We start from the raw sequence: 12946 nt of genomic DNA, 5'->3' as shown, positions 1-12946 counted from the left end.
CACATGTAAGTATGCTTGGGTGTGCAGCCTTCGTGACTCACTCATTAACCCAACAATCACAAAAATAGCACAAACTTTCTTTCACAACAGTATTTTGCTCAAGTACGTTGCATTGACACAAATATATGTTAGTCATTAAATACCCCATTTTGGAAAGAGCACAAAATTGGATGCAATAATTGCTTCAAGATTGATGTTTAAAGATGAATTATGGGAGTTTGCATTGAGGTTGTTGGCATCATTAAACTTCTTTTAAAAGTGTTGAGAATCATGGAACATGAGGACATGCAGAAAAACAAAATCGGAGTGAAGCCAGTTCTTATAGGGCACTTATTTGGAATCATAGGTACCTTGTTTTAATATATTCTCATCATAAAACTAAATATCATGTCACCATCAAAGTAACTTCCAAGAAGATCCATTTCTCACTATTTAAGTTGAGAAATGAAAATTTACTGTCATAGGATTCTGCTGAATCAAATAAATGTGATTAGAACCTCTGCTGCTTTTTCCTGATTCTAAAGTACCTCACAATATGCTTTTAAGTTCTCTGATGTAATTTATTTAAAAACATAGGCAATGTGAAACAGCCCCATATCACATTTCCTACATATAAGACTGGCACAGCTCTAAAGAGAACTTGAAAAGTTCACATTTCCAATATCTACAACTGTCAGATTTATAATTAAAAATGCACATTTTCCATCTGTTAAATTGTCATCTCTAAAATGAAATTCAAAAACTCACATTTCCAATATAACATCTGCCAGCACTGTAAACAAGCATCAATACAGAACATTTTCCCCAAAACCAAGTAACTTACATGGTGAGGGTATATCTAACTCTCATTTCATAAAATTTCCAATTTTCCTCCTTTTAATCAAAATCTGAGATAAATATTAACAGCCTGAATCAATCTCATGTGTTACTCGTTTCATCAAAGACATTAATTTACAATGGCACCGTGGAATGCCTACAGCCTTTGAAATTTACCTTCACCAAAGCATGTCATTTGATTTCCATTTTTCTCAAAATGATTATAAGTCACAACAGCAAAGGAAGAAACGATGATAAGTTAAAATCAATCATGAAAATAACAATTGCATTTCCACCATGGAGAATTCTTCAACATTGCTTGAGCTAAGAGGACAGTAGAAGACTTTTAATAGTGAATCAGAACATGTAACACCACATTCCATTAACAGGATGCATAATCGAGGACTACTGCAGCCTATGCAAGCACATTCAATGAAGCACCATTATCTGCGGCTGTCAGACCAAGAATCATTGTGGCAGCGTGAGGAGCCCTGACAACAACAGAAAATCCATAAATTGTTTTTCTAACAATATATCAAGAGACAAAATAACCAGTAAAAAGATTGCAACCTGGCATGCACAAGTAACAGATGTAAAAGATCTGGATGCAATTTTGCTGAGAGGAATTCCCGTAAAATATCAACTATTGTTGTTCATAGTAAAGTACTCACATGTTAAGGCAAAATGCTGAAGTTTCACCAGGAAAACTATACATCTAAGACAATGCTAAAACACCACTCAGAGATCTGTATTAATAATGTTGAACTGCCACCAAGAGAACTGTACAGCTCCCAAGAAGTGGGTGTGGGTTCAATATATGACAATACTAAACGGGGAAATTAGAGAATGACTCATAAAATAGTAATTCCCCCTGGCTTCTGTATTGTGCCCACTTTCATTGTAGCAAAATGTTCAGATATTAACCCCAAAGTTCAAACTGCCTCCTCCTTGAATTTTAGAAAAACAGAAAACGTGTTGCAACATCAAATAAACCCTTCAATGCCTATTGAGCATACATTTGAATCCATATGCCTAGAATTTGAGTCAGCTCAGGGATTTATGTTTTCACACCTCATCTCATAAGCGTAAGGACTCTCTCATATTTTGCATAAAATATAATGTGATTCTTTTTACAGTAAGTTCTCTTGAACCATTGACAAATCATCGACTCATAAGCCCCACAATGTTCTTGAGTAAAGCAATGTTTATGAATAAAACGTACACAGCTGCATGCAAGTCCATGCCATCAACCCGTAGAGGATCTGCACTATAACGAAAATCTACTCTTCTAGTTCTATGATGTATCACAGCACCTATAAAAAGTTTTTGTCTAATTTCAGAAAGCTATTATTATCCTCCAAAAGAAGAAAGATTCACAATCTAAACATGTGGGTGCTGTTGCATGTGTGCACAAATATGATCACAAGTGCACCCAGAGATTAAAAAACAGCTTTTGATTGTATAACCAAAGTTTCAGAGGTACCGCTCCTGAGGGCCAGAAGTTGGGGAACCAAACTGTATCCCTGTTCCCAGGAACAATGGAGCAGATAGGAGACACTCTATTTTTGCAGGGACTGGCTCTAGGAGCTCTTGGAGCTTTCAAGGAGCATTCCTGTCATGGTCCCACCACTCCAATGGTGAAATGGAGCTGGAGTGCCCTGTGGTCACAAGCACCAAGAAGATCCTTGCCTGTCGAGGAGCATAGCTCCAATGGGTACTCCCATGGAGTATCTATGGTCAGGAGCACCAGCAAGATCCAGATAGGCAAGGAGCTTCTCAGCACTACCTATCACGTAGCCCAAAAATGTTTGAAAACCCCTCCAAAACTTGCCACCAAAGACAGAAACCCTATAGAGGAAAAGGGGCTTATATAGGATCCTTCAAATCTGAAAATGTCATATAATAAAACTGGGTAAACATATTATGTGGAAAATACAGAAGACATTCTCTCAGAGATTGAATGCTCTCTTTTGACAATGTGTATAGTTGTGCCTCTATTTGCAGGGCATTGGACAAACTGCTAGCGCCTTCTCCCTATTAACTCCAAAGAAAATACAAAATAAGGGCTATTACGTAGGATAAAACAAACTTACGTCTATGTAATTCCTTTTCTAAGCATAGCTAGTGTTGTCCATTATCATTCCTTCGGATCTTGAAGGCTGAGGAAGAGTCCAACTGAGGTAACCACAGACCAACCTTTTGACTTGGTATCTAGCCCTACCAAGCTGGAGAGGGCTCTCTCCACAAAATCACAGCCAAGAGGGTTGGATGAATTAGGGTTTTAGGCTAGTTATGATGTGCAGAAGGGTTTGATTGTTTGAAATTGGGTTGTTGGATGAGGATTAGGTCAAAGAGACTAGGTCAGGGCAAATAAGGGTATGATTGCAGACATCTGATGGAGCAAGGTAGGTAGACACTCAAACACTTTAAGGTTCTTGAGTGAGATGGATCAGACTGGTGAGGTGCTAGAAAGAGCAAGACAAGCATGTATTCTTTCTAAACTAAAGAAAATGGACAAATTATGAAGATTTCCCCAAAACAGAGCATGTAAGATGTATTCTGCTCATCAACTTGAAAATCAACATATCATAAAAGTGAAATGAAACATGAGAGTACAAAACATTCAAACATATGCAACATAAGTAGAAACTATGTAAAAATGCCATACCACAGGTATTCCATCAAAATAGCTGCAACTCATTTATTAAATTTCTGCCAAATACTGATTACACTAGTGTTTTTAATCAATACAACAACATCCAACTTAGTCCAACCTATGTAACGAGTCAAAAAGTACAAGATATAGACCTCAAACAACCTCTCCCATCCTTAGGGGTTGAATCCATGAGAGGAGGAGCATTTCCACCAAAAATTGAGCTGAAAGCTGAAGTGTAGGGAGGTCCAAGTGACTCATCCCTAACTTAAGTGAATTGATTCATTACACCACATTGAGTCTATTTCCCTAATGTATTTACCCTAGGTAACAGTAAAAACACCATAATTACATTTACATCATCAATTAATAAGTAAAAACTTGATTTCTCAAGATGAAAATCAAAGATTTGTCAAACGCGCCATTTTTTTGCCAGGCGCGCCCTCCATGTTGCAGCCAAGTTTTGAGTGCCTTCGAAGTGTCCAAACCGAGCTCAGGATAGCTTGTTGGAAAGCTTATCATGTCTACTTTCCATATATGTCTTTAGTTTGCAGAAAGGAGTTGATTTGACCCCTCAAAAAGTGTTTCTCCCAAGACTTCTCAGCACACAGTGCCAAGGTGAAAAAGGAGGCAAAACATTGATTTTGTGTGTGTTTTCACCTTTTCACCTGCCAATTGTGCAAACCAAGCCTAGCAAAGTTGTTTTCTGGAATGTATTCATCAATTTGCATCTACTGGTGGTCTTCATTTGGCCAAAAAGTGCTTCAAAAAAAAGCTCAGCGACGTGCCTGACATTCTAGTTGTCACAAACTGTCTAGGAATGCACAAAATTTCCAAAATTTGCAAAAATGCAGCAAAACTTGTTAAAATTTGTTGAGTGATGAATAATGATGAGGGTTGGGCATGGAGTGAGGCTTCAGCAAGGATATCAAGCCTCCCTTCCTCTTTTTGCATTTTTAGGGTTTCAATTTTTGTATTAGCTCTTCTAAGCTTTGCCCTTGCAATCTTGTTTCTCTTGGCATAGAGTTTTGCCACCCTCCTTTGAATGTTCATTCTTTGTTGTCTATCTTCCTCACTGTAATTTATGTTCTCTTCTTCTACCATGGTGTCTTAGTGTCTATAAAACTAGGGAGATGTGATGATAGTGGAATGTAGGTAAAGGGAGTAGGGAATGGTATGAAGAAATGCAGAGACATGAGGGAAGGAGTTTATGATTTGAGGGAAGTGACAGGGAGTAGGAATGATAAGGGAATTGGGAATGGGAAATTAATTACAGGTTAGGGATTTTGGAAGCCTAGGCAATTAGAATACCTAGGGCTTAGGGTTTGAGAATAAAGGGCTTTGGGGAAAGGGAGTGGTAGTGTAAGGGTAGGGATAGAGTTTTTAGATATGTAGAAAGGGTTGTGAAAGTCTTAGGAAGTATATTTGAACATTAGGAATGAAACTAGGGTTTATAGCAAAGAAGACACCAAATTTTGCATAGAACATTAAAACACCATGAAATCATTGTTTAGGAGTGCAAGGAGGCAAGAAATTTGTCATACTCACTTGCAAGATGATGAAATAAGGCTTTGTTGAAAGTTTAGAGTGATGGCACTCTATTTTGAAGCTTGGTGAGCAATTCAGGCAGGTGCGCAATGCAAAGCACAGGCGCGTCCTCCTTCTGCCAGGCGTGCAGTGCATAACATAAGCGCGCAGCGCAATGAACAGGCGCCAGCGCTGACTTCAAATCAACTTTTGAGTGCCTTCCCGAAGTCCAAATTGAGCTCATGATAGCTTGTTGGACAGATCTCTCTCTTGGCTACACAATGGTCCTATCAAGCACTGAAAATGATCAAGTATAGCCCCCCAAAAATCAATTATCCCAAGACTGGTTAAAAAAGGCAGAATGAGGGTGAAAAAATGAAGTGTGCTCTTGCAGGAAACTTTTGGAGGTCTTCCTCAACTCCAAATTGAGCTCATGATAGCTCATTGGAAAGCTCTCTCTGTCTAGTTATCATTTGACTTATCAAGCAAGTCATGTGGACAATCTAGCTAGGAGAAAATTTGATTTTCCCAAGGTCACTCCAGAAGTGCAGAAAACCTCTTGTAGCACCTGTATGTTTTACATTTCTCCAAAACCATAACACCTGTGTAAAAAATGAAGGAGGTTTTTGTTCCTTGGCCTATGATGGACAAAAACCTCTCTCACTTTTGTAAAATTCATCTCTGTTTGGTTGGAAACATACTTTGAAGCAAAATTGGCCCTATGTGTGGCAAATGATTTTGTCCCTTGGAATGACTTTTTTGAAAAATGATGGAGACATGATGTTTATGAGTTGGAGTGGCCTCATACTTGCTGATATGACCTCCCTTATGCCTCCTCTGCTCAGATGTCTCTGATTCCATAGCAAACCCTAGCTTAGTGGGAGAGGAAATTAGGGTTTAGTGCTTGTGAAAAATGATGATTTAGGCACCCTTGGGAAAAAAACATCTCCCTTTGGCGTTCACTTAACCTTTTGAAACTTTACCCTTTCACTTGACTATTTCCTTTGACAAATTGATCTTTTGATAGTCTGGCATCTTTGAAACACTGAGTTAACAGCTTGGGAACCTTGTACTTATTACATTTAAATGACATAAAATTACAAAACGAAAATTAAAAATATTACATTTGAACTCAAAATTATATGAAGAAATAAGCATTTCTCTTTACAAATCATCTTCACATGGTGAAGAGAGGTTACCGATCATTTTGACACTTGTTGGCTTTATGCAATGGAGTGGAATTTTATTGAACCATGAAAACTCTAATGACCTAACGAAAACCTTGACTAGATTGACCTTTGATGACATGACTGATGTGATGGCATGATGTCATTAGCTTTATGGATAATGGATACTTAGCAAGGTATGGAAGTGTGCCAACAAGTAAACAAATTTGAGGGAGAGTGATGATTTCTTGATTTTAGGACTACCATCAGTGAGTGAATTTTGGAATGCAACCTAGTGGAATGACAAAATTTCTGAATGAGACCCTAATATGCAATGAAAAAAGGATTTTTTATCACTGATGGCAGGATGCAAATACTGACACTAACATTGTCTCTTCTGACCTATATTTCAAATCCTTATTTCAGCAATTAAACCAGCGCAATCTATTATGGATATGAAGAGGCAAATTTGAAATGTGACAGAAATAATAATAAAGAGGGGTGTGTGTGTGTAGCAGGATTAAGAAAGGAGAGATTGGCGATGCCAACATTATGCAGATTCTTCGGATATTGTATCTGGCATTACCTGTCCACTCGTGCATTGCATCCAAGCTAATTCTCTTTTAAAACCATCAAAAAATAGGAAAAGCAAATGATAAGAAAATGGAAGCGGGAAATACATTTTTGTACCTGTTCAAACTCCTCATTTGTCCTAAGTTGTCAGGCTTAGTATCAGGCTTGTCAAACAGTAAAATATAACATGGAAAGGTTTAATAGAACATAAACATACCATATGCAGTTATTTTCTCCAAAGAGTTTGAATATTACTATCAAATGAGTTTTAAGACTACTCTTCCCTAACAGATCACATTGTAACTGTGTAGCCATCACAAACTGCATTATAGCTATGTTCCACCAAGACTCCGGTGCGGGGAGACACGGATGTGGGGAGACACACAAGGGGGACGTGTGGAAGTACCCTCAAATTTTAAGGAAATTTCGGGGGTGTGGGGGGGACGTCAGGGTATATATATAATTCAAGTTCATTTCAATAATGAAAGCATAAATAAACTAATAGTAATAGTAAACACATTGATCCACACATAAAAAAAAAATATTCATAATTGAATTAAATAATGACATACATTGATCCCTCCTCATCATTCATATGACATACTCATCATTCATCCATACCATAAGATTCAATAATGAAATATTCAAATACATTGATCCATGTCATTCATCATTCTATAATCTACATTGGTCTAAAAATAAATTCATCATTCTAGAATCTAAATTAAAATTTAAAAGCAAAACAGACTAGTATATTACTATATACTATATACTAGATACTGAAATTTGAACACTAAAATAGTAAATTACTGAATTCAAAATTGATATAACTCAAAGTCTCAAACTCAAAAACAGCTAAGGGTGAGGAGTCAATAATTGGTCCAAGGTCATCAATATCTAGTGTCACACAAAGTTAAAACTGAAAAGTAAAAATGGACAATGAGGACTAAATAAAATCAACATCAAGGAGTCAATCTCAATGATTGGTCCTCTACATTAAGTATTATTTGACAAATTCGAGGGGGGATGCATCCCCCCTCAAAAGGGGATGCCCAAAAGCACCCATTGTTTTGGGGAGTCGCGCCCCCCACACTGGGGAAACGCACCCCTTTGTGTCTCCCCAAGACTCCCCAAAAGGGGTGCGTGGGGAAACGCACCCCCAGACATCTCCCCATCCCAAGTACATGGGGTGTGAAGGGTGCGTGCACCCGACCCCGTGGGACACATCCCCATGGAAGAGTGCATTATAGAGAAAGAGCATGACAGTTTTCTGAAAGAGGATCCATGCACAGCAGTACAAGAAATATATACATACAGAACAGCACTAGGAGGATGTATCTATTGATTCAGTTCGAAAAAAAAAATATCTAAGGCACTATGGTAAGAGTACTGAGGAGTCCAAGAGACCTCTTGGAAGATGACCCAAGGGACATAAACAAATCTAATTATGCATATCAAACTAACGAGAAATGTATCACACACTTATCATCAATATTCTCCCGTTTCATGTGTGTCCAACATTGGTATCAGAGAAGACATATTTTTGCCTTGCTTGATTGCATGTGAGCCACAGTTTTGTGGCCCTCAACCTGGGTGCTCTCCCATGCTCATGTTCGTTCTCAGACTCTGCTCTCTATTGTCTCCTCTGCACCATTTTTGTGTTGAATAATGCTGTTCTCTCAGATTTGGCTTCTCTGTCTCCTAGTAATCATATTAGGTATCAAAATGTCTGTGACACCCCTGCTCGGAGGCCCTAGCAATGCCTGCAATCAGCCATTTCACACAGATCCACATGACGGTGTGTTCCCTCGATTGAAAGATTCACGCAAGTCCATTATTCCTACATCTGAGTATTTATCAGCAATTGTGCCACCAGGCAGAAGCATATACAGTAAGATCTGATTCTCCAGCTTCACAATATCGCAAATGGCTCCTTTTCCATTGCATCATTCATTAGTTTATTATCGCAAGGGACAGTGATAGTAGAGAGCTCGATGCACGTATTCTAAAATAGTTGATTAAGTCTTGAATGCATCCATCAAATTGTGCCACCAGAAAAAAGGTGAGTGTCAATCAGAGCGTGTGTTCTCTTCAAAGACAAAAACCCTACACTCTTCCTCTCTGCATCCTAGAGCTTTAGCTTGTCAACTCTTTGGCTTGTGCTCCGCTGTGTTAACTTTTAACACCAAATCTGATTTCATTTTCCTAGCTGTTCATTTTATACCCAGAAAATATTTCACTTAGTAAAATGTTTTTTTCTGAACTGTTGAAAATAAATACACTGGTATTTTGACTTTTAAATAAAATTGCAGTGGAAAACACATGGAAAACCAGTCAGATAACATAGAAGGAAAAAAAATGTCCAACAAATTTTCCTTCACTTTCTATTACTCTAGAAAATTAGGATATCATTTAACAACGAATTAGACCCCCGGAGAATACGCAGAAATTACAGCAGTGGAACCTAGCAACTTGACCCCTGGAAATTTGATCTGCAATTACGTTGCCTGTCTCTACAAGTTTGGCACACCTGTAGCTGTTCAGCCCCTCCACAAATGCAGCCTCAACCTTTTTGGCCTTCCCACATTTATTATCTGCTTGCTGGAATTCGGCTTCAACACTGTTGGCCTCCAGTGTGCAGCAAAATCCCAACCTGGACCCCAAGCAAACTCAGTCCCTTCACATGTGTGCTCCACATGCAAAACTTTTGCTCACTCGAATCTCTAGTTGCATGCCTTTCTCTTCTCTTGAGTCTTGAGTCTCCCTCTTGAAAAAATCGCTCTCTCAATCGCAATGTGTCTTTCACCTCTTCCTTGGGCTTATTTTATAATTTCATTAGGCCAAATCCCTAACCCTAATCTCCTAAGTGATGAATGGCTAGGATTAGATCATAGGCCACACTGGGGAAACGCACCCCCTTGTGTCTCCCCAAGACTCCCCAAAAGGGGTGCGTGGGGAAACGCACCCCCAGACATCTCCCCATCCCAAGTACATGGGGTGTGAAGGGTGCGTGCACCCGACCCTGTGGGACGCATCCCCATGGAAGAGTGCATTATAGAGAAAGAGCATGACAGTTTTCTGAAAGAGGATCCATGCACAGCAGTACAAGAAATATATACATACAGAACAGCACTAGGAGGATGTATCTAATGATTCAGTTCGAAAAAAAAATATCTAAGGCACTATGGTAAGAGTACTGAGGAGTCCAAGAGACCTCTTGGAAGATGACCCAAGGGACATAAACAAATCTAATTATGCATATCAAACTAACGAGAAATGTATCACACGCTTATCATCAATATTCTCCCGTTTCATGTGTGTCCAACATTGGTATCAGAGAAGACATATTTTTGCCTTGCTTGATTGCATGTGAGCCACAGTTTTGTGGCCCTCAACCTGGGTGCTCTCCCATGCTCATGTTCGTTCTCAGACTCTGCTCTCTATTGTCTCCTCCGCACCATTTTTGTGTTGAATAATGCTGTTCTCTCAGATTTGGCTTCTCTGTCTCCTAGTAATCATATTAGGTATCAAAATGTCTGTGACACCCCTGCTCGGAGGCCCTAGCAATGCCTGCAATCAGCCATTTCACACAGATCCACATGACGGTGTGTTCCCTCGATTGAAAGATTCACGCAAGTCCATTATTCCTACATCTGAGTATTTATCAGCAATTGTGCCACCAGGCAGAAGCATATACAGTAAGATCTGATTCTCCAGCTTCACAATATCGCAAATGGCTCCTTTTCCATTGCATCATTCATTAGTTTATTATTGCAAGGGACAGTGATCACTGATAGTAGAGAGCTCGATGCACGTATTCTAAAATAGTTGATTAAGTCTTGAATGCATCCATCAAATTGTGCCACCAGAAAAAAGGTGAGTGTCAATCAGAGCGTGTGTTCTCTTCAAAGACAAAAACCCTACACTCTTCCTCTCTGCATCCTAGAGCTTTAGCTTGTCAACTCTTTGGCTTGTGCTCCGCTGTGTTAACTTTTAACACCAAATCTGATTTCATTTTCCTAGCTGTTCATTTTATACCCAGAAAATATTTCACTTAGTAAAATGTTTTTTTCTGAACTGTTGAAAATAAATACACTGGTATTTTGACTTTTAAAGAAAATTGCAGTGGAAAACAAATGGAAAACCAGTCAGATAACATAGAAGGAAAAAAAATGTCCAACAAATTTGCCTTCACTTTCTATTACTCTAGAAAATTAGGATATCATTTAACAACGAATTAGACCCTCGGAGAATACGCAGAAATTACAGCAGTGGAACCTAGCAACTTGACCCCTGGAAATTTGATCTGCAATTACGTTGCCTGTCTCCACAAGTTTGGCACACCTGTAGCTGTTCAGCCCCTCCACAAATGCAGCCTCAACCTTTTTGGCCTTCCCACATTTATTATCTGCTTGCTGGAATTCGGTTTCAACACTGTTGGCCTCCAGTGTGCAGCAAAATCCCAACCTGGACCCCAAGCAAACTCAGTCCCTTCACATGTGTGCTCCACATGCAAAACTTTTGCTCACTCGAATCTCTAGTTGCATGCCTTTCTCTTCTCTTGAGTCTTGAGTCTCCCTCTTGAAAAAATCGCTCTCTCAATCGCAATGTGTCTTTCACCTCTTCCTTGGGCTTATTTTATAATTTCATTAGGCCAAATCCCTAACCCTAATCTCCTAAGTGATGAATGGCTAGGATTAGATCATAGGCCTCACTTGAGATCAACGATAGAGATTAGATCTAAGTCACTTATATAATTAAATTATTTATCCTTAGACACTTGGCTCAATAGCCAACATTAATTAAAAAATTAATTGGTGTATTTTTCCTAAGTTAAACTTAGGAAAAAATCATAATAATCACTTACTCTTCATGAGCAAACACCTAAAGAGACAATTTGACATCTTTTGTATGTTTGACACCTAGCCTATGCAAAAGCGCCTATTCGAGCTAACAACATCAACACTCCCTCCTAGCACAAAAGATATTCTGCACCACCCCCAACATATCTCTACAGAAAACAAACTTTCCTTTTACCGGGCACTTGTATGATTATTTGTAACCTGCTCATCTATGGAGATATACTTGAGCTTCACAATTCACCTGTAGACTTTATTTCTAATGAAATGATATCTGATCTTTGCGTGTTTGGACCTATCATGAAACATTGATTCTTAGAAAGCTTGATGCAACTCTAATTGTCACAATGAATCACTATCAGATCCAACTCGAAACCAAATAACCCTATGACCATCTTTTGAAGCCAAATGGACTCACAACTTGCCAAGCTAGCTACCATATACTCCGCCTCTACTAAGTTAAGCACAACAGAAGACCACTTCTTGAACCATGAGATCACTGCTAACCCCAAACTGAAACAGCACATAAAGGTGCTCTTCCTATCCGTTGCACTCCCATCCCACTCTGAATCTATATAGCTTACTAATTGCACTCGACTCCTGACATACCTAAGTCCATACTCCATTGTACTTTGAAGATACTTGAGCAAATGCTTCGTTGCCACCCAATGAACCTTCCTTGGCTCCACCATAAACTGTCTGTGTGTTCACATCAAAACATACATATGGGCTAGTGCTAACAAGATACATCAAGGAACCTATCAATTGCCTGTATAATGTGTGATCCACCAACTCTAACTCAAAAACATTTAGCTTCCTTGAGTTGCTAATCATGGTTGTTGACATAGGCCTGCAATCCACCATCCTGAATCTCTTCAAAATTTGAACATCATACCTCCTTGTCTGAGGAACATCTTACCTGTCTCCTGCCACACCTCCAACCCCAAAAAGTAGTGAATCATGCTAATGTCATTCATCTCAAACTATGCAGCTAAGTCTCTCTTGCAAATATCTATGAGCTTCTTTGATCCTGTGAGAAAGAGGTCATCCACATAAAGTACCAAAATTAGTGGATCTTCACCAACTAGTATGTAGCACAAATGTACGAGTTGGGATCCACTAACTAGTATGTAGTACAAGTTGGGATCCAATTCACTCTTGGTGAAGCCCATGCCTAACAGGTAACCATCATGTCAGTTTTTGTAGCATTGGATGTGTTCGAGCCATGAAATTTGGTGGAGAAGCTAGAATACATGGGATCTCCAAAACCCAAAAATCGTTTCTGGAAATTCCGCCTACAAATGACATAATTAGATTATTAACCATTTTTTAAATATTTCCTAAGTCTAAAC

The 12946-nt window shown here is 39.0% G+C and overlaps 1 protein-coding gene across 1 annotated transcript in view; it reads right to left on the bottom strand.

The window, feature by feature from the left end:
- Positions 1-848: 848 nt before the first annotated feature.
- Positions 849-12946, bottom strand: part of LOC149261401 (NAD(P)-binding Rossmann-fold superfamily protein) — a 176522-nt gene continuing 164424 nt past the window's right edge. Inside the window, exon 5 of the mRNA XM_089381747.1 lies at positions 849-1307. Within this exon, the coding sequence (XP_089237873.1) occupies positions 1232-1307 (76 nt within the window). The 3' untranslated portion in view covers positions 849-1231. The remainder of the gene's footprint in view (positions 1308-12946) is intronic.

The sequence above is a fragment of the Pinus tabuliformis genome, chromosome 6, assembly GCF_031772625.1.
Source record: "Pinus tabuliformis cultivar Carrire ecotype Pingquan chromosome 6, CPIR1, whole genome shotgun sequence".
NCBI classification, from domain to species: domain Eukaryota; kingdom Viridiplantae; phylum Streptophyta; class Pinopsida; order Pinales; family Pinaceae; genus Pinus; species Pinus tabuliformis.
This window is presented reverse-complemented; position numbering and strand designations above follow the sequence as displayed.